Consider the following 23,680-nt stretch of genomic DNA (forward strand, 5'->3'; position numbering starts at 1 on the left):
GTCGACTCCTTGAAATAAAAACTTGGAAAATTGCAATAAACAGAGCAATACATGCACGGGCTTCGGCGTTCCCCGAGACAGTACAAGTTGAATGACCGCGATAAGTAGTTGTTTCTTGAATAAGTGAATGCTGCAGTTATAAATAGAATCGATACTAATAGTGCTTAAATGTTTTTTGTCGAAAATAAATTAACCTGTCAGTCTTAAACTGATCAGATTTTAGGGAAGTGAGTCTAGCAATCAGCACATAGTTTTCACATAATTCGGTGGAGTTTCAACAATGCTGTTTGTCTGCGCGTCCAGGAATATTCTGATATTGCTGTAAAGTTGTATAAGTTTATTAGTTATTTCGTTTGACGAATCTGTAACAAAAAAAAACGTCAAGAGAATTACAATATGTTCAATAATTGAGATTTTATTTTAAAGTTTATTCCCCTTAGATTTATTTTAGAGTAATATTTCATTTGTTAGGATTCTTGTATCAGAGATAAATTTGTGTACAGTTGCCATTAATTATCAAATCAACTATTAAACTTTTAAAATCTGAGCCCACAAATGTTCATGTTTGGCAAGTGCTAACCAACCTAAAACGTTATTATTAGAAATCAAACTCCCGAGGAATCTTGACTCACCCGATACCCTAGAAATTTACTTCATCTACAAGATCTCGCACATCCTGAGTAGAAAATGTTGTTCAAATTTACAATTTCCTAGCTCGTTGAGATTCAGAATAAGATTATTCGAGAATGTATACTTTTTTACTTTGACGAATTCAAACTAATAAAATTAGTTACAGAATTGAAAATTCTCTTGAATAACTTCATAATGACATCAAATGCTACTTATTTTATGCGGATCAGATTTCCGGTTCCGGAAATACGGATTGAAAAGAACAAAAGATTGTATTCAGCCATATAAGTGAGAACGCAAGAAACTGTTTTAATTTATTTAGTGATGATGCTAATCATGATGCCAATCTTATAAACATAGTAATGTCAAGTGGAGTGAAAAGTAGCCTGGGAATTAAGGGAAAATATTTTACTAATACTTTAAAAATTGTCTTCTTTGTGGTCCCGTATTAGGGATTCACTTATTCCCGTGATTTGGATTCCATCCGAGAAGTTATTTCTCGGAAGGCCTGCCAAAATCATTCTCCGCAGCCTTGGCGATCGCTTCGCCTTTGCTAAATTTCTTTTTTCGAGGTTTGGGGACAGAAAATAAATGGTGGGAGCCAAATCGGGTAAATACGGTGAATGAGCCATTGGAGCAGCAAGTCGTTGATTTCAACCATAGTTGTGATCAAGAAGTGGATCACTTCTGATATATTAAATGTATAAGCTAAATTTAATAAATTCTGAATTACGGTAAACTTTTAGTTTCGTGTACTACCTACCATGTTTGTGCAAAGAAAAAGAGGGCAGTTAAGAAACTACCAAAATTACCGAAAAAAATGCATCTTTTTTATTTCAATGTATTTTTTATTTATTTAATTTATTAATTGTTATCAAGATTGTGAATGTGATTAGTACTTCCAAAACATTAAGAAGTTACAGAATTACAAGTTCTTTATAAAAATAGTCCCTTGAATGCTAGAATATGATTACACAGATCAGAAGAAATAAATTTAATTACTTTTCTCCTAGAAGAAGCCGTTCTCGAAATGTGTAAACATAAAATTTCATATTTCTTTTCAATTGTTCCGTTTTAACAAAACGAAAAGAATTTTTTACATTAAAAATGTTATTCTAAAGTAAAGAAGTGGTCCGAAGGTGCTCCCTTGTTTTGATTCGTGAAGAACAGAAAAACTCATCTTACGCGCATCAACAACACTTCCAATTTGTAGGTCATATAAGTTGATGGCTACCTTGGCAGTCCCTGGTTTCCGGTTCCGGAAGTAGCGGTCAGAGCTCCAAAATGGAATTCCTCGTATGTACATTGTTTTGCCTTTCTCAATCGCTGTCAAAACCGACTTCACAACCGAGTTCCGGAGGGCCGAGTGTCATATACCATTCGACTCAGTTCGTCGAGATCACAAAATGTCTGTGTGTGTATGTATATTTGAGTGTATGTGACAAATAATGTCACTCAGTTTTCTCAGAGATGGCTGAACCTATTTTCACAAAATTAGATTCAAATGAAAGGTCTTATAATTTTCTTGAATTTCATATGGATCCGATTTCCGGTTCCGGGATTACAAGGAAATATGCGCAAATTTATGAAAAATGCGCACTCAATTTTCTCGGAAATTTCTTACCCGATTTTAAACAGCAAATGAAATGTCTTAAAATTATCTAAATAGTCTCCGGAAGAGTTGATTCAGATTCGACTTCCGGTTCTGGAATTACAGTGCGATTAGTGGTAATTTTCTATTCCATGAGTATTTTTCACAAGCGATGGCGAAACGAGGTGAACATTTTTAAAAAACTTACTGCTAAATTCATCTAGTTAACAAATCTTGTTATTTAGCGAATATACATATAAGGACTACTAGTTCCCGGTTTCCTCTACCGAAAGCATCGATAATAGTGAAGAAAATCACCAAAAACGGAACTCATTTCGATTTCTCAGCAACGATTAAACCGATTTTCACGAATCATGATTCAAATTAAAGCTCTCATTGTCTTTGAATATACTGTGCAATTTCATCCTGATCCGACTTCCGGTTCCGAAATTATAGGTCGATGAGTGTCAAAACATTCAAAATGACAATGCAAAACTAATAAAGCTTGCTTCAGATAGAATTGGAACAAAGACAATTGCCTGTATTTCAGTTATTTATTATTGATTATTCGTCCATCGTTTTAGCTATCTTATTCCACTAGGTGGGCTAAGTGTTCTATCTGATTGATGTCTTTGACAACCTTTCCCTTTGCCTTGAGTCTCCTCTTCATGATTGCCCAGTATTTCTCAATAGGGCAGAACTGGGGGCAGTTGGGTGGGTTAAGGTTTTTCGGAACAAACTGGACCCCTTTCTCTGCATACCATTCATGAACGACTTTGCTGTAATGACAGCTTACCAAATCTGGCCAAAACATTACGGGATGGTCGTGGGATAGAATGAACGGAAAAATTCGTTTTTGAAGACACTCTTTTTGGTATAGTTCCGATGTCATTGTCTTATTTGTAACGAAAACTTTCGTTTTTTTTTTACCACAGCTGCAAATGCTCTGCCAAATCATAAATTTTATTGCAAATTTGTCGGCAAAAACAAATTTAAATTTGGCTGGAACATCCCCCCGAGCCGTTGCCAAGTAAAATTTTTGACCTGGGATTTGCCCGAAGTCAGCCTTGACATAGGTTTCATCGTTCATCAGAAGACACCCGTCGAACTTGGTCAGCACCTGGTCATATAGTTTCCGAGCACGAATATTGACCACACTATTCTGTTTTATGGTCCGATTTGGTTGTTTGCTAGCTCGATACGACTTGATTCCTTCCCGGAGTCGAGTTCTCCTCACGGTACTACGGGCAGCACCGAATTTGCTGGCCAAATCACGGTCCGACAGATTAGGATTCCTCTTAATCGTCTTCAAAATCTTACCACGCAGTTTCCGGTCGACAGTTCCACTCCGACGATTGGCTTGAGGTTTCCGAATCGTCGTCAATGTTTCCTTATACCGTTTGGTAACGCGCCATACGGTATTTCTGGGCATTTCCAGCTGTTTAGCTAGCCTAGATGCAGACCACAATGGATTTTCCAAATAACTGTGCACAATTTTTTCCCTTCTTTCGGCTTCCATGTTGATTGTTTACAAAGTACAGTCGATTTGCGGAATGTCAAAAATCATACATGAAGCTGACAAAATTCCCGACATGTGGGCGCCAAGAACTTCCAAATCCGTCCACCAGGAGCGCCACAACATGAGCAAAAGTTTGTTCCAATTCTAAATGAAGCAAGCTTTACGCGACGGTACGTGCGGCTTTGCTCCGTTCTCAGCGTGATTTGTTCAATTTTGTATAGCGTGCAGGATTGCCACATTAAAATTTATATTTTTCAGTTGAAAAAAAAATGTTAATTTCTAGTTATTTTATTCAATTTGTATCTATATGTTAGTGTTATTACAAAATATGATAACGATACTTTTCTATAAAAGTACATTATTGCCTTCCTCATATAGAAAGTTTATGCAATCACTTGAAAAATTGCCTAGTGAAAATTGTCCCAGAGGGCTAAGTGTTCTATATCATTCATCGAGCTGAGCAATGTATGTGTTTGTGCGTGTATGTGTGTGAGTATATGTCATATCATGTACTAAACGAACCGACTTCGGATATACTGGTTCCAGGTTCCCGGTTCCAGAAGTACCGGAAATAGTAGTCAAAAGATTTAAAATGAAACTCATTCAATTTTCTCATATATGATTTGATCGATTTCCCCAAACAGCCTCAAATAAAAGTTCTTATAGTCACATAGGTTGCTGGTTATTTTAATCCGGGTCCGACTTCCGGTTCCAGAGCTATAGGGTAAAGTGTGTTTAACCATTTAGTGCGACGATGCTAAATGAAGAGAAATTCTTATTAACTCGACACAACTGCTTACAAATTAAAAAGGTTATGTTAGTTTAAACCCAAAGAAATTTTCTTATTTTATTCAAGATTTACAAAAAAAAAGTTTCTTTATAGAATCTTCTAGTGATATTTTTGAAAATATTAGTAATATGAGAAAGGTACCATTTTACCACTAGGTGGATTAAACAAGGGTTTTTATTGGTTTTCAATCGCTCCAATAATGCACACTTATACTTGCGGTCGAAAATTATACCATGACATTCCCAAGGAACCGACTTCTTGACCTTTCCGCCCCTTTGCAGTTTCCCTGTACCACTTCGGAGCACTCGTGCCGACGTCAGAAATTCGCTCTCGCACTGGTGTCGATTCTATGTTAAATGAGCCATGCCGGGTTTTTGTTGTTGCGATGATATCCGTCTCTCTTTGATGGCACTGATTCAATCGTGTGAAGAGTTGCCAGTGAGCGTTCTTTGATACGATAAAAGCCATCCTTGACCACGAGTATGGACCACAAAAAAGAAACTCACTAATGTCATCAACCTTCCACAGACATTACCACAGTATGTCAATTTGATTAATATAGTCCTACGAGAACATACCGCACTTCAAAGTAATGCAAAAGTCACACGTTCATATACTGATTTCTTTTTTCCAGTGAAATTATGGATGCCCTAGATCTTAACTAGATTCTCTGCAACCAATCAATTCCGTAATGTTCATTTCATAAAATACAATTCACTGAAGCATGTTGGATTGTTTTGTATACGTATAAATGAAGAATAACCTTCATTATTCAAAAAAAAATTTTGCGCGATCTTCGCGTAAATTAAATAAAAAAAATTGCGTTATTTGAAATTAAGTTTGCGTAAATTGAGATTTTAGTGTACTGGAAACTGGGATCGGTATAATCGAAGTCCGTTCACTTGGCCATCAACTAACATAACCAGCATATTAAAACAACTCTGGGGACGTGTATAGCGTGATGGGATAGTCATTGCCTTTCACGCAGCCCGCCTGGGTTCGATTCCCAACCCCGCACATAGGGTCAGAAAGATTTTCTGGTCCGAAGAGGCGAATGACCTAAGATGTTAAAGCCTCTATAATTGAAACAAAAAAAAAACAATTCAAAACCAAATTTTGAAGGAAAAACATCGTCGCTCTAAAAAACGAAAAGAAATTTAGAACACACTTCACCCGGCAATTCCGGAACCGGAAGTCGGATCCAGATAAAATTCAAAGCCAACCTTTGAGACCATTGTTTTTTTTATTTGAGCCTAAGTTATTCGATTTAGTCATCTCTGCAAAATAAGAAGTTAGTTTTTTTGGGAGTTTTTGATTACTATTTCCAGTACATTCGGAGTCAGTTAGTTTAAATTACGTTTTTTGTATCGTCGCTCTAAACGACGGTTTGAACTTTCAAACACACTTTCCCCCTGTAGCTCTGGAACCGGAAGCCTTCGAATTTCGGAACCACAAGGGCAAGGAAAGGGAAATGATAACATGCTATGCGGGACCAAGAGATCATTCATTCAACTATCTCCGAGTGCATATTTTTGGTCGTTTTTCACAGTTGCCTGCTTTAAAATGTTCTAAATAACATAAGTCTGCCTGTAAATTTCTCCACCGTTTAATTCGGAAGTAGTTCAATGCACATGCTGAATTTCACTAGCTGTTCAAAGTAATGCAGAACAACCAAGGATAAGCTATTTTTGTTATACTGGGGTGTTGCCAAAACAAACTAACCCCTCGGGAGCCTACTTATTTGGTGTTAAACTTCGACAAACTGTTACTCACTCAAAGTCATGAACCAAATAAAGAAAAGCTGAACTTGAGTGCATACACTATTCTCACGGCACGTATCGACTTTGTTGATTTTACAGTAGGTAACCAACAGAACTCCCTCTTCGCAAGCCCTTGTTAGACACTGGTAGTCTTAGTGGCACCGGAGTCCGACATTGCCAATAGCAGCCGCCAACAGCCGGTCTGTTAAATTATGAACCAAGATACGAGTTATTTTAATATTGCACCACATGGCTTCTAAATAGCGCGCACCGTGGAACCTCGCGGAAAGCCATCCATCGGTGCCAGTTGATGGAAAGACTGATAGTTGGAAAGTGCTTTCACATTGACAGTGACTGTTTGCAGGAGTTATTATTTATTCGAGCCTGATATATTCTTGTCGCTCAGTTCATGATAAATGCCTGGGCATAAATGGCACAGGTCCGACTGCCGGAACGGAATTCAGTACTGGTAGTCTTGCATCGACCGTAGAACCGCGTACAGGAAAGCATTAGGCATCAACGTATAATCGACATTGCGATAAATTGCGGTAGTCTATCGTCAGTGACAATGAAGAAATTTTTGTCGGTGCAGATTTTGTAAAGCAAGTTGAAATGGTGCATTAGAAATAGCGAATGCGATAACGTCATACAATATGGAATAGCTAGTGCGATTCGATTCAAACTTGCGGCTATAAGTGTCACTGTGGGGCCATAATGTTTTGCTGCTGTATCGGTAATCGTTCCGACAAAGTCTCACCCGGAGAGTCAGTACAGGTAGGTAATCTGTTTTATTCAATATGTTCAAATTCTATAACAGTCGCCCAAATATGAAGAAAATGTTAACAATGACTAAAAAGAACTATCTGAAACAGAAATAATTAGCAAGCTTTTGTGAAGCATGAAAATATCAATTATTTATCTAAATTCAGGCGCCTTCTATTAGTTGCCTGAATTTTTCAATAATGGTATTATAAACGGTATAAAGGAAATTGCATTTGAATTATGTTTAGAACATGAAATCTCGTTATTAACACTCCAAGTATCAAGTCTAAAAAAGGGTGAAACGGTAAATTCGAGCTGTCACAGCTCAGCTTTCTCACAATGAATTTCAATCAATTTTACACCTTCGAATTTCGTGAAGTTCGTAGATTGATTGAAATATATTGTAGCTGATGATCGGTTAAGAAAAACTAATGAAAATGTGGACAATCACTCCAGGTTTTTCACACGCGCAAAATATGCGCTATCTGCTTTTCAATTTTCCTTTCTTTGGTATAAACCTCGCGAATAGAAAATTGAGAACCGAGTCATAACTTTGTTGCCATTTAACCGATTTTCGAAAGGGCGCACAGTGGTTCGAATCAATAAAAACGTGGACATAAGTCAGTAGCTGCCAAACCGTTCTTTTAATGCATATAGTGGCTTTAAAGAAATTATTTAGAAAATATATTCCGCGTAATTTGATTCTATCCCTAATTGTTCATGGCCTACTTTGACAAAAAATATAACCATAACTTTTTTTACCAAAAGTGTAGGTCGCACCGTTTCGGATATACAAAGTGTTTTTGTGACAACCCCCATAAAACCATTTTTTTATTCATAACTTGTTTCAAGTTATTTTTTATGCATACTTTGTTTGGAATAATTGAAGAAAATAAAAAATCCCATATTTTTGTTGAAGGTAGTGAAGGTAGGTTTGTTGTTTCCTGGTAAAGTTATACAACATTTTACCTTTTTTTTCCTATGATAAAATCTTACACCGAAGCGGAATATACAACTTTATGCAGCTGATTTTTACAAAATTTATAGGAAAAGATATGCCCAATACTACAAAAAAATTGTAAGTAGAACTCGATGGAACTTTACTTTTCTTTACGTTTCGTCTTATGTCGTTTTCGCTTGATACCAAACCTAACCCAGTTTCCACCCTAACTGCTGTCAAACCGTTTGTTTGAAGCTAGTTTCGAACCTAGTTTTAACGTTGTTGAACTGAAAATCGAGTCAGTTTCGAACCTGGTTGTTATATCAGGTTTGCTCAAACCGCCGTTGCTAAGCGCGAAAACAACACAGTTTCGTGAAAAGTGTTTGTTTGAAGAAACTACCCTGGGTCAGTTTCAGTGTTCTCAAGCGAAAACGACATTAGACTCGTCAGTGCAGAGCAGTTCAAATTGAACTTTTTAGGCCATTCCAAAGTTAGTTATTGAATTATGACAACCCCCTTAAAACTAGTTTTCTAATCATAACTTGTTTCAAGTTATTTTTTTACATATTTTGTATGGAATAATTGTAGAAAATATAAAATCCCATAATTTTGTAGAAAGTAATGCATAGGTTTATTCTTTTCTGAAAAAGTTATACATCATTTTACTTATTTTTACCTAGGAAACCTTGTACCGAAGCGAAATATGCAACTTAATGCAGCAAACTTTTACAATCCTTTTAGGAAATTATATTCCTAATCCAATTTATTTTTTAATAAGAATATCCTGAGTACTATTCGTGTGACTCATTTTCACTATGGCCGTGCTGAAACCATGCATGATTAAGAAACGGAGGGTGTCACGCGTCTTCTATTTCTGTAACTCACTTTTGCAGTGAGCGTAGAGATGGGCAATTCGTTCCTGAGCTATTCCAGTGAATCGAATCTTTAAAAAGAGCTGATAGCTCAAAGCTCTTTTTAAAAGAACCGCAGCTCACCAGTTCACCGCACTGGTAAGCAGGGATGCCAGGTTCACAGATTAATCTGTGTTCCACAGATTTTCAACCTTTTGCACAGATTTAAAAAATGGCACAGATTCATGAAAATGGTCACATATTTACACAGGTTCTGAAATCGATCACAGATTTTTGCAATTGATCACAGTTTTGCACCAAAAATTACAGAGCGTTAGGAAATAGTGAGACCTTTTTTTGCTTACCAAAATCATTCCGATTAGTTATTATGGAAACGGGGAAACGTGCACAGATTTTGCACAGACAGGTTTTTGGCTTGATCACAGATTTTTTAAAAAATGACCTCGCATCCCTGCTGGTAATGTGGAAACAAGCTACAAGCTTAACGGATTTTCGGCTCTTGAAGAGCGAGTTATAAATGAGAAGAAATGTGTGCATGAGCTTTTGTTCGTTTTTCTTTAACAGATTGAATGAGCCGTTGTCAATAAGAAATCTTACCTCTCACTCAGTAGGCTAAGGTACATTCAGGGATGCCACTTTTGCAGATATTCTCAAACATGACATAATAATAATTCGCAAACAAGTTAGTTCGCATAGCATTGTTCTTTGTGCATCAATGATTTCGATCATGCATATGAAAGAAAAACGGCGCAAAACAAACCTTCAATTCAATTTAAATGAGCTGATGAGCTGATACATAGAATCGATCCCCCCCCCCCCCCCCCCCCCCCCCCCTTAACAAAATTAAGGTGCCACTTTCAAAAGAAGCGTAATATAATCTTGTAAAACTTCTTCGAAGACACGTTAGCTCTTAAAAATCAGTGAAAGTCAGTACAGACTTTTGACCGTCTTTTTCCAGTTTTGGATCACTGTGGGGCGTAGTCGGTTTAGCATGTAAAAACTTAAGTTTACGTTTCGTCTTCGAATCATCAGTGCGTCAGCAGATTATGTTGAACTGCTGACGCAAACCCCCGGATCAACATAATCCGCTGAGCAGACGTAAAGTTAATGCTATTTGCAAGACACTTTTTTATTGCACAAGAAGTGTAACGTCTAAACTGACGTCTCGAACGCACTGATGAGTCGAAGACGAAACGTAAACTTAAGTTAAAATGGTTATGTGCACCTAGCATAAATTTGGGGGTAAAAGCAAGCTTTTTCCCCTTCAAATTACCATGTAAAAACTGCCCCCAAACAGAAATTGAATTGATTTGACAAAATTTATATTGGAGATAATTTTTCCTAAAATTTCAAATTTCTGATTTTAATTCTGTTTACATTTTTCAAAAAATTCTTGAGCAAAAAAAAATTGATAGGGAACGACGGTAGCGTGATGGGTTAGTTCGATTCCCAATGGATCAAGGTCATTTCGCCGTAAGCCATTTCGCAGTAAGCCGTTTCGCCGAAAGGGTAATTTCGCCGAATGCCATTTCATTTCGATTTTCGCCGATTCCTGCAATTGTGTTAATATTATAGTTGGAATTGATTGGGAATAAAAACAAATGAATGATAATACGTTAACGCCCGTTTTGTTGACCTACAATTGTACATCTTGAATAAATATTGATTCTTGTACTCTTGAATAAAGATTGAACTTCAGAGTGGAGTTCTCTAGGTAACTTGTTGACTATTAGCCACTAAGCATCAAAGCAGTTGCATAGGTGTATCTACCAAGCAAATGTATGTGATATTTTCCGTTTACTAAGTGAAAAAATATCTAATGCGGCTTTGACACATCGATTTGATTCGTGTGCTGTCCGACATCGCAACCGCTCGTCCGGACCTAACTAAAGCAAAGAAACCTAGCTTTGAGTAGACCGGGCAATCGAGTCGGTTACAGGCAGTGGTGGTAAAGCATCGATTCCGAACACGCAAAACGTGTTCGTTCCGAACCAAAAAGCGAACCACCATCGCGAGTATGAATTTACCGATACCATCGTTCGAGCAAGCATCACCGAACCAAGAAGCGAGGCTGATGGTGAAAGAACCGATGCTTTAGTTTGTGAGCCTATCGTTACTAGTATGTTCATGAACATCCGATTCGAGTACTATAGGCTGTTGCTTCGGATGAACCGAACTTTGTCAGCTGCGGCTGGACGTTTCAGTTTTTGGGTAGCTTAGCAGAGTATGGTAATTTTGTACATTTCCAGCGAGCGTAGGGTGGCTCAATATGATAAATTGAAAATGTTTTAACATTTGCAAATTCGATATTGAATAAATTGTTGAGTCAATAGCAATTAAAATTGAGTAATTTTTGGCATTTACAACGGGCGTAGGGTGTCTGTATATGGAAAATAGACATATTTTTGACTAATCTCATTTCGATGCTCTATTGATTAGTAAATAAATAGCAGTTCGAATTGGATAATTTTTTACATTTTCAGCGAGCGGGGGTGGCGCAATTTGAAAATTTGTAAATTTTTTGATTTTTACTAATTTGATGTTTTATTAAATATTGATTCAAAAGCAAATAAAATTTGCTTTTGAATCAATATTTTGGACATTTTCGTAGGGTGGTTCTATTTGAAAAATCGACTAAAATTGTATCTTAGACTAATTCGATGGTCTGTTGATTCTGGAAATAGTTTTTTACATTGTTATCGAGCGTAGGGTACTTCAATATGAAAATTTCCATATATTTAGACTTTTGCTGATTTCATGTTCCATTTAATAGTGAGTCAATAGCAATGTAAATTTGATAATTTTGGACATTTTCGTCGAGCGTAGGGTGGTGCTATTTGGAAAATTTTAAAATTTTTGACTAATGTCGATTCAATGTCCTATTAATTGGTGAATCAATAGCAGTTCCAATAGGATTTCCAATTTCCAGCGAGCGTAGTGTGGTCCTATTTGAAAAATGTTAGTATTTGAATTGGCAGATCCGATGCTTTATTGACTGATGAATGAAATAAATTCGAATAGAATAATTTTATACATATCTTGTGGGCGTGGAATGGCTTAATATAAAAATTTGGGAATACTTTACCTCTTGCTAATTCAATGTTTAATAGATAGCAATTGGAATATTAGAATTTTAAGCATTTTATTCGGTGGTAAGGCAGCTTTATATGAGAAATTGGGACCTATTTTTCCAAATCGGATGCTGTATTGAATAATATATAAATAGTAGTGGTGTGAACCATCGGACTTAAACATGCAAAGTGTCGAAGTGCCTGTGATTTTAATTGTAATTTTTAATGCGCTATTGCTTATTTTATATTAAACCCCCCTACGATCGCTGAAAATGTTCTTATCATCATCATGAAAATCATCTTATTTGAACTGCTGTTAATTTATCAATCAATAGAGCATCGAATTGACCATCCTATGGTCCCTGAAAATCTCAAAAATGAGCAATTTGTAATTGTTATTAATTCACTATTAAATGAAACATTTTATCAGCAAAAGTCAAAATACTTACAAGTTTTCATATTGCACCATCCTACACTCACCGAAAATGCCCAAAACTATTCAATTCGAACTGCTATTGATCCAACAATCAACAAACCATCGAATTGGTATTAGTCAAAAATTTTACAATTTTTCAAATAGAAAAACCCTACGATGTCAGATAATTTAATAAATCATCGAATTAGTAAAAAAAATCCAAATTTTCAAATTTCGCCACTCTACGCTCTCTGAAAATGTCTAAAATTATCCAAGTTGAACTGCTATTGATTCAACAATCAATAGAACATCAAATTTAAATACGCTCGTTGAAAATACCTGAAATTACTTAATTTTCTTTGCTATTGACTCACCAGTTTATTAAACATCGAATTTGCAAGAGTAAAATAAATCCCTTTTCATATTGAGACACTCTACGATCGCTGAAATGTTCCAAAATATTCAATTCTCATTGTTATAGATTCTATAACCAAAACCATAAAATTTGCAAAAGATCCAAAACTTACTATTTTCCATATCGAGCCACCCTACGCACACTGATAATGTCCAAAATAATACCATTTGAATTGCTATTGATCGATTTATCAATCGAACAAAACAATTTTTTTTTGTGCTGATCACGTGTGCATTGATAATTTCAAAACCAGGATGCGAGAGTTGAAATCAACAAACCATCGTATCAAACGCAGTTTACACACTTAAAACCGATTCTCGAGCTCGGCATAATGAAATGCCGAATTATATCGGCAACACTTAATTTTACTGACTATTCAGTAATTAACATGCTCTTTTCCGAAAATCGTTAAAGTTCTATGCTGATATCTCGGTAAAGTGAGTTCTTTTGCTGAAGTTTGGCAAAATATTATGCTGAACGTGTCAGTAAACAACAAATATACCGAGATCAGCAAAACCGTTTGCCGAGATTTCGAACAGCGACTTAGCTTTTACTGAAACTCGGTTAGACACTTGTCATTTAATGTTTCCTTTAGATTTTACAAGCATCACGTCGCCATTGCTCGTGGAACTGGAAAACATCTAAACTGGATGAAGGAAGATTTGTATATTTTATTAAAAGATAAGTAAAATCGAAAACTATCTAATTTGCATATATATTTATATCCGCTTATTTACAGGTGAGGTGAGGAGCACTAGAAACAATTGTCTTTAGCCGTGATGTTTTCGTTTGGTGTTTGCGCTTTTGTGGTTTGCTGAATTGAAATGAACATCAATAAAATATTCCTTTCACCAACACTAGCTATTGCTGTTATTAATTTCATGCAAAAATAAAAAAATATCTTTCCTTTTTTCGATTACTGATGACTCGGCAATTCATGATTCCTTCCTGATAACTTTTGCCGAGCAGACAGCAAAACTTCTGCTGACAAGTTCGGCAATAATTGACAGTTGACAAATTTTGGATTGCCGAGATTCTCAGTAATTATACATTTTGCCGAGACGATAACCGAGCACTCGGCTGTGCAAATCTCGGCATTTTTTTGCCGAGATTCAGCAAGAAATTTTAAGTGTGTACTCGACCCTCGTCGATGGTCCGCCAACCGAACGGTTCGAATCAGATTGCTTCGCCAAACACCGAGCACAGAACACTTTCGCATTAACCGAGGGAATAGTTTTCGAACCTATCGCATGCTTACGCTCGGTGAACATTTTTGAGTAAACTTGCAGAAGCATCGGCGTTCGGTTCGCAATTTACCACCACTGGTTACAGGTTTGTATAGAAGAGGCCGCCGCTTCCGACGGCGGGTCGGTGGCCAACTCAGCCTGCGTCGCCTCGGTGGCTTTATGCCGCCGAGACATCTTGACTTCAGTTATGTGGCTGCGCAGGCATAATAACACAAAAAATAATAATATAATGTATTCGAAATTACCCTTTCGGCGAAATGACCTATTCGGCGAAACGACTTTCGGCGAAGTGACCCGCTCCCATTCCCAGCCTCGCACATAGGATCAAAAAGTTTTTCTGGCCCGAAGAGGCGAATGACCTTTACGTTGCAACCTCTTTAATCAAAGCAACAAAAAAACTGAAAAAATTGAGGAATATTTAAGGCATTATGGGAAATCTTTCTGATATTTTGATGTTCAAAATATACAATTTTGTTCTTACAATTTGGGTACTCTAGATTTTACATCAAAAATAAATTGTTTATGAGCTCGTTACACTATATTATTTTCAGATTAAAATAAAATGTTAATGGGTATAATATCAGACTATAAATAAATAAATCAATAAAAAAACCATGCGTCTCCTTCTAATTATCATCAGATGGAGATGCATGGCATTTAGTTTTAGTGCCTTTACAACTAAACACCATGCATTTCCATCTATAACTAGAGTTCAGATCATGGGTATTGAAGTAATTCATAATGATAAAAGAAATCCATACCTTTTATTATTTACACATTTACACATTAGTGCAAATGTATCAGTGAACACGTTAGGGAAACATGAATCAGAGCTGATGAATTGAACTATATTTAGTTTTTAATACACGGTTTTTAGATCTTATTTATGAACTGATAAATCATTTTTCTTACAATTTATTGTATACTGGAGTCTCTTTTTACGCGTTTTTTTTTAATGCGGTTTCTTTTTACGCTGCTTTTTTTACGCGGAATTCTGAAGTTACGCGGTTTTTTTTACGCAGATTTCCGAAGTTACGCGTTTTTTTTTTCAGACGGATTTCCAAAGTTACGTGGATTTTTTAGCATCAAAAAAAAAATTTCGATTTTGTAAGTCTCAAAATTTTTTTATGTCCCAATCTATTTTAACAAAAAAATTTTTTTTTGAGATTGCACCAGATTTGGGCGTTTCATGCATTTCTAAGATATTTGGCATAAAAAATTTTTTTTCTTGGTTTGGAGGTTTTCCGAAGTTACGCGGTTTTTTGAGCGGTTTTTTACGCGGTTCGTATCCCCCACGATCTCACCTCAGTGTATTCAAATCAAAGTAAATACCCTGTAATAAATTCTAATCATATTTTTGCTATATTTAGTAAAATCTCTGAAGAAATCGATTAAGCATCCCATGCGATGTCGAAGTGAATTCAGGGAATTTTAAAAACCCATCATTCTGTAGTTCCATAATTGGAAGCCGACATCGCATTAAATTCACAAATTTTGTATTAATCGCTAGTGACTTCAGAAGACCTTGAGAGAAATTGGTTTATTCTGGATAATAAACCAAAAACCAAAAAACGAAATCTAGGACAAAAGTATTATTGAATTTTGAAAACTATTTAAATCATTCATCATCCTTCATCAAAAGTGAAAAAAATAAGAACAGATATGCAACATTTGCAAACATTTACAAACATTTGAATTAACTGAGCATTAAATTTTCAGCAGTCAACATCTTCATCGCCGAATCGAGACGATGCCAACATACTTGACAAAAGCCGTCACTGCACCGATTTGCTGTTCATCGCGATCAAAGCCGCCTTCATATTAATACTGGTAAGATATTAGTGGTATAAATTAGTTTGTGCTGTTTTTTTTCGAAAGTTCAATCTGTATTCAAAAAAATGGTTACAAATTCAATATTCAAAATATTGTCTATCGTTAGTCACTACTTTCTCCCATCTTTCTGGCAATTTATGAATACCCCTTCTTAAAAAAATTGGGTTATTTGGCCGCAATACACAAATCGAACCATTTTTTGAAATCATCATAATTAGCGAAATGCTGATTAGCCGGCCCATGCTGCATCGAACGGAACAAAAAGTAATCGGAAAGAGTAATGTCTTGACTATACGGCGGGTGCGGTAGGACTTCCCATTTGAGCGTTTTTATTTAAGTATGTTTTTACCGGCTGTGCAACATGTGGGCGAGACTTGTCATGTTGCAAAATTACTTACTTACAATTTTTTCAAACGGCTTGAACGCATCAACTGTCGTCGGTACTGTACGGTACGGTGCAGTACGCTACTGTCAACATTAACATCTAGGGAACAATCATGTTTTCACTTGCTGCTGAACCTCACTTAAATTCGACCCTGGCTGTTGAACCGTTTGTTTCCAATCCTGACTCATACAGTTACTCACAAAATTGATCATACACACGAAAAAATATCACATTTTCACATTTTGCTGTTCATTTAGTGAGTTTAAAGTAACAAAATATATGTTATTTCAATGTTATATATTTCATGAATTGGATTAATATACATTTTATTTGAATATTAAGATTCTTCCTATTTAGTGGTTCGATTGCAACAAAAAACGCCTTAGTTCTATCTCACAAAATTGATCGTACACTCATTATGAAAATCTGCATTATTAAGTATAGCTGGTGAATGCGGATTGGAATATAAAATTTAGTACTTAGTGTGGCCTCCCTTAGCGTCGATTACGGCTTACAAACGACGGGGCATTGGGTCCACTAGTTCTTTGCGCAAGATGCTCGGATGTTTTCCCATACTAATTTTATTTTCTGTTTCAGCGTGTTTTTGTTTGATGTGTTAGTATCCTTGAACCGCCGATTAATTTTATCCCATGGGTTTTCGATGGGATTCATGTCTGGTGACTGTGGTGGTGTTTTCAATTGCTTAGGAACGTTTTGTAATAGCCATTCCCGAAAAACATGTGCAGTGTGTTTCGGATCATTGTCCTGTTGGAAACAACATCCTGATGATAGTCCTAATTTTTGTGCACTTGGTTTTAGGATACGTTTTAGGATATCCACATATAGCATTTTGTCCATATTCCGGTCGCTAAACTTCAGTTTTCCTGTGTCTGAAAGCTGCCATACAACCCCACAACATAACACAGCCACCACCATGTTTCACTGTTGGTCTCAAATTTTTATATTTGAGCTCTGTATTCGGCTCTCTCCAAACAATTTGTCTGCCATCATATCCAAAGCAATTTATTTTTGTTTCATTCATGATTTCAAAACTCCAGCGGTTTGTTTACGTGGGTTTTGACGAACTCAAGCCGCTACTTCTGATTTACTGCTGATATGAATGGCTTTTTAAGGGCAACATGACCATGCAGATTAGATTTCCGGAGAACGCGGCGAACAGCTTCAGTTGAAATAGGTCGATTGATATCTTGAGACACTTCCGCCGTCAATTTCGGTTCACTTATTTTCGGGGAATTTTCATTGCAAAATCACTTCAAAATAAATTGAAAACTAGCTAGCAACACTGAGAAACTGCCATAAAATGTAGCATCATACGTGTGTACGACCAATTTTGTGAGTAACTGTATATTAGGTTCGCTCTCGGCCTGGTTGTTTAGTGCGAACCAAGGTCAGTTTTGTGAAAAAAATTATTCGATCTAACTGTCCTGGGTCGGTATCGGGTTCCTCGAGCGGAAACAAAATCCGGAAATCTAGGCTGCTAAACTATTTAACAAACAAATCATAAACCCACGCTTGCTTTGTCAAAGCAGAGAAAAATCTACAAGTTGATTGCTGCAAGGACATATCAAAACATGTCATGAGAACACATATTGAATAGACTTTTTATGTGACTGACAGTAGCACTAATAGCGTATATTTAACTATTTTCTTTCTTCCGTGACCTATATTGGCGGAAAATTCCTCCCTGAAAACTAGCTGGTGCTAATTATCTACTGCATGGCATTTGGAGACATATACCGGATCATAAATGGATACGACGATTGTGCCAACGTGTGTGGACGCGACAATAGGCCCGATAAAGATCTTTCGTGCAAGGTAATGTTCCATCTAGTCCTGCTATATGTGAGTAGTCGTATAAGAATGAGCCTCATATGTGCTAACAACGATTTAACCCATTATTCGATTTACCGAGTAGTACTTAAGCAGAATGTAGTTGACCTACCTAGCAACATGAGGATATGACATTTTTTATAGGTTTGGTTGATATCAAAGTTGTTAGCGCTAATCTAATCTAATCTAATGTTTAAGTTGATAATCATAGACTTCTTTGTTTCATTAAACAAGTACCATGTTCAATATAAAAAAGACGGATGGGTAATGTCTGAGACATAACTGGATGACAAAAAATACGAACAAAACTGACATGCTAGTCCGCAAATTTTTTCTTCATGTCGTTTTCGCTTGATGCCAAACCTAACCCAGTTTCCACCCTAACTGTTGTCAAACCGTTTGTTTGAAGCTAGTTTCGAACCTAGTTTTAACGTTGTTGAACTGAAAACAGAGTCAGCTTCGAACCCGGTTTTTATATCAGGTGTGCTCAAACCCCTGTTGCTAAGTGCGAAACCAACACAGTTTCGTGAAAATTGTTTGTTTGATGAAACTGCCCTAGGTCAGTTTCAGTTTTCTCAAGCGAAAACGACATTAGTTTGAGCGAATTCTATACCTATTAGTCATGAAATAGGTAAACAAACATAATAGAAATATATTTATGTCCAAAAAAATGATGGCGACGACGGACGTAGAACATCAAACTGAAACCAAATATTTACAGTTTATAACGCACCTTTTGGGAAGTATCGAAACATATTTGGTACAATGTTGTACCTGAAACATAAGGTAATGAATGAGTCATAAATTAAAAATAAGAGGAATGACTAAATTGACCGTCTTAAACAACATGCACAAATAAGGAGTGTATCGATAAGTAGTTAGCAACATTCAAACAGTTATTACTCTGAAATGGTTTAATTTTTTGCAGCGTGTTTTGCGGTGACATGTTTGTTTACATGTCAATAACAGCTGCGCAATCGATTGGTTTCGGTACGGTTTATCGTTTTAATGATGAGTTGAATTGATCCGGAAACGTGAAAGAAAATTCTGCACACTTGGTGCTCAGAAAGTGGTATCACGTACAACGAAATTGCAAAACGAGTGAAAGTGCACCACACCAGTGTCAAAAATACTATCAAGAAGTCCCTGGTACAGCAAGTTCAGGCCAAAACAAGAGCGCGAAAACTGTATAACCGGATTCTACAGAATAAAGACGGATGCATCCCGATCGACGACGAAACCTACGCCAAGGAAGACTGCTGCCCGGACCGCAATATTATACGAAATCGGTCTACCAGGACCTGGACGACGCTGACACCACGGTGGCGATGAAAAAGTTTGGGCTGAAGGTGTTGGTCTAGCAAGCAATTTGTACCTGTGGTTTGCGGTCGTCGATTTTCTTCACGAAGTGCACAATTAACGCCAAGGTGTACGAGGAAGAATGTTTGAAGAAGACAATGCTGCCACTGTACAGAAAGCATACAGTTCCTCCTCTCTTCTGGCCGTATTTGGCTTCAGCCCACTACGCCAACTCCGTTCTACAGTGGTTGTCAAAAAATAATGTACAATTCGTAGAAAAGGACATCAACCCACTGAACTGCCCGAATCTTCGGCCAATTGAAAGGTATTGGGCAATTGTCAAGTGGCACTTTCGGAAGGAAGGTACAGTGTCCCAAAACATGCAGGAATTAAAAAAACCACCAGGAAAGTCACAAAAGTAACTGTGCATAATTTAATGAAGAATGTCAAGTCCACAGTGCGAGCGTTTCACAGAAACTAGGGTTTTCTTCAATATAATCAGTGAAATGCATAAAAATGTAATTTTTCCACAAAATATCGAAAACTGATGTCAAAATATGTTTTTATTTCGCTTTTTTATTCAATAATCAATGTTGCTAACTACTTTTCGATACACTCCTTATAAACAAATTAGAACGATTCTAAACCGAACAGAAGTAATACGTACGCAAGTCGATCGAGAAATGTTCGAAAATTGAACAATTCGAACGAATGATATTCGAGTTCAGACCCAACTCGAACGGAATGCAGAATGGAAATTGCACATTCGTTCGGAATATTTCGAATCGATCGACGTACAGAATAGGGGTGAATATTCAGTACGCTGAATAGTGGCCATGTAGGTAATAGTTGAGTTTGCAATGTCCAGTCAGAGTTCTGACTAGAATACTGGAATGATGCTTGGGAAATTGCAGTAAATATTTTGACATTTCTCAGATTCAAATCTAGTAAAAATGTTGGCATGTTTATGTGCAGCCCAAGAACGAATCTTGTGCTTTATCCAACTAGTTGACCGTCAAAGCAAAGTCTTGACATTACATTCCTTTTGTGGAATTTGGCCTTTCTGTTTCAACAGACTTCGCAGCCGATTCTTAGAGTACAGAATCATTGCATGGCTAGTACTATGGATCCTGCTGACACTAAGAACCCTTCCAGGTCGGGGCTCGAACATACGACAACCGTGGTAAGGGTAACAAATCATTTGTTGCACCAGCTCTAGCCAACTCATCAGCCCATTCATTTCCAGTAATACCAGAATGACTAAGAAGTAAACAGCATTTTAAATGTTAACTTCTCCGATTTGATTGAATCGTGAATTATTCGAACTGAGTACCTTGAAAGCTGCCTGACTGACAGAACAAAAATCAATTCGTTTACCACAGATTCTCTGCTGAAGTGCCGATTGTACCCCATAAAGAATCGTTCAGATTTCTACTTGAAGCACACTGTGCTCTCAAGTAAATGAGACTACTCTAGTCTCCTTTCACGACAATAGACACCAGCACCAACACGACCCTTCAACAGAGAACCGTCCGTATAACGAACTATGTGTTCATCAAGCTGTCGTCCCAAATAAGCAGATGACCATTCCTCATGAAGAGGATATATCACATTGAATGTTTAGAGAAGAAAACTGCACGTAAGAGTTAGGTCACTAAGAGCGAGTAAATACTCATCCCAAGTAACCATTTGAGACCACAAGCGAGTGTTGCTAATAGTCTATAGGATTACACTTTTAATATCCCTCTGATCGTCACCTCATTTGCTCTACAAATGAAAATCAAACAATATTTTAATGAATTACTTACATGGAAGTTTACTACTTGTATTAATAATTTCATTTCCGAAGGGTACGGATCGTACCGAGCAAAAGTATTTGCTGGTCGAGTCTTCCGGTGTGTCTTCAGATCTACATCGACAGTGCGTGTCACGATGCGAGGACATCGAGGGATAGTAAGACGGAAGACGATAAATTTGCAGTTTCAAAATTTAACAGAGTACTTACCATTACAGCAAACCATTTCTGAACCGGTGCATTCGGAAAGACAATCCCGCCGAAGATGTCGCTACCCGTACCGGTTTGAGGAACTACTTCCAGGAGGTTTCCGAGGATCTTGAATCGTGCTACATCGAGATACTGTGGTTGTGCCTGATAGCGTTCGTCTTCTCACTGTTGACGCTAGTTCTGCTTAGATTTGTACCCGGTTTGATAGTCTGGTTAGTGCTGTTAGCTGTTGTAGTCGTCTGCTCCGTTGGCACTCTCTGGTTGTGGCTGAAATGGAACTTCGAAACGAGCAATATGGCTAAGGAAGCCAGCGAAGGAACTAAGATGAGAATCAACAATTATCTGTACTATGCGATAGCCGCAACAGTTGCCACGATTCTCGTATACCTGGTGATACTCGTGATGAGAAAAAGGATTAAGCTGGTTGTGCAACTATTTCGCGAAGCGGGGAAAGCCATCTCGAACATGCCGTTTCTTCTGCTGGAACCTATTGTGGTACAGTAAAATCTAGTTTTTCCTAATTGCACTGGGAAGTTTTCGGATTCATTCTATTAGAAACTTACTTTCAGACTTTCATATCCATAGCCGTGGTCATTACTTTGTACGTATATTTCACCATGTGGATCGAAAGTTCGGGAATGTTGAAGGTAGAGAACAATCAGAGCGCAAAGTACGAAAAGGATTCGACAATGCTCTTCACCCGATGGTACAACCTGTTGGCTTTCTTCTGGATCTGTCAATTCATAATCGGATGTCAACATATGGTCATAGCAGGGGCAGTAGCTTATTGGTTCTTCTCCCGCAATAGATCCAATCTTGGAAACCCGATTTTGAAAAGTTTCGGAAATTTGGTGCGATATCACATGGGAACTGTGGCCTTCGGTTCGTTCATTATAGCTCTAGTACAATTTCTGCGCACCGTACTGAAAGCCTTGATGGTGAGTATTTACGTAAAAGTGACTAGCCCGAAATAATCATAGTGTTTGTTTTTTTAGTGTTACGTTCGAGAACATCGGAATAAAGTCGCTAACTGCGTTCACGACTGTTGCCAGTGTTGTCTTAAATGTTTCGAACAGGTACTACAGTATCTCACTCGGAACGCTTACATCATGACGGCGATGCATGGAGACCCATTCTGCAAGGCTGGAAAAAATGCCTTTCGTTTGCTGACCAACAACGCTCTGCGAGTGTTCGCAATCAACTCGGTGGGTGATTTTGTATTGATCCTTGCAAAAATTTTCGTAGTAGCAGTTACCTGCCTAATCGGGATGGAATTAATTCAGAAGAAAAATGGCCTCCATCATCCGTACGTGCCGATCATTCTGGTGGGAATTTTCGCTTATCTAGTGGCTCACTGTTTCATGACTGTTTACGAGGTAAGCAATGTTTTTCGATAATATAATCGGTCGCATAATGGCTGATTTGTTTTCTCACAGATGACAATCGACACAATATTCTTGTGTTTTTGTGAGGATTGCGAAACCAACGATGGCATTAGCAAACCGTACTACATGTCAAGGGGTCTAATGGAATTTGTACAGAACTCCAAAAAGGCATTAGCGATACACGACGGCCAAGGTGTTGGCAGCTTGCGCGAAGGAAAGGCATGGACTGATGAAGGATCCAAAATGATACCAACCCAAACTATTTCTGAGACTGTCGACTGATATAAGCCTGTAGTTTATTTTTCTTACTTTTGTATTACTAAAGTTGTCTTATTTGTGTGAATGTGTGGTGTGATTTTTTACATTACAGATAATAAAAGCAACACAAATTATTCTCTAATTGTTGAGTACCTATTTGAAAAAAAAATCTAACCAGAAAAGTACCACGTCTTTTGAGATTTTGTTAGTTCCTAAAACACCTGAGCATTTACTACACGGAGAACCCGCAGATCACAAAATTACAATATTGCAATTGTTGTTTCACGCCCTGGTTGTTTCAACTAAAATGTTATTGATTTAACTAACACACCTGTTGATTTTGTTATAACCATTCAGGTAACCGAAATTGTTGTATTCAAATGCTGTCACTTGGCGAAGAACAAAGACAGCAAAACGCAGAACAAAAAAACCTCTTCATTTCACCAGAAGCGTTCATATTGAAAATTTTCAATGGTAAATGAACGTCATTTATGTTAGTTACGTAGTGGTCGTTTTATGTAAGTGAAAGTATGCAGAAGAATATAACAGTTAATTGTAAAACAATTTTTCCATGTGTTAAATAGATATTCATACAGTATAAATGTTTTAATTTCATCTGAGAGTAATGTATTCTAGGACAGTTCATGTCAAT

The 23,680-nt window shown here is 37.2% G+C and overlaps 1 protein-coding gene across 2 annotated transcripts; it reads left to right on the plus strand.

Moving 5' to 3' along the window:
* Positions 1–6,736: 6,736 nt before the first annotated feature.
* LOC131432108 (choline transporter-like protein 1) lies at positions 6,737–23,117 on the plus strand. 2 transcript variants are annotated; one of them, XM_058598197.1, is made up of 8 exons: positions 6,737–7,064; positions 15,732–15,842; positions 17,947–18,066; positions 21,230–21,333; positions 21,394–21,880; positions 21,955–22,323; positions 22,381–22,761; positions 22,822–23,117. In XM_058598197.1, the coding sequence occupies exons 1-8, from the start codon at positions 7,005–7,007 to the stop codon at positions 23,050–23,052; spliced, it is 1,863 nt and encodes a 620-aa protein (XP_058454180.1). In that variant the 5' UTR covers positions 6,737–7,004; the 3' UTR covers positions 23,053–23,117. The 2 variants fall into 2 exon arrangements, with proteins under 2 accessions (XP_058454180.1, XP_058454181.1); XM_058598198.1 differs by having other exon boundaries at positions 15,735–15,842.
* The last annotated feature ends 563 nt before the right edge of the window (positions 23,118–23,680 follow it).

Source organism: Malaya genurostris, chromosome 2 (genome assembly GCF_030247185.1).
Source record: "Malaya genurostris strain Urasoe2022 chromosome 2, Malgen_1.1, whole genome shotgun sequence".
Taxonomy (NCBI): domain Eukaryota; kingdom Metazoa; phylum Arthropoda; class Insecta; order Diptera; family Culicidae; genus Malaya; species Malaya genurostris.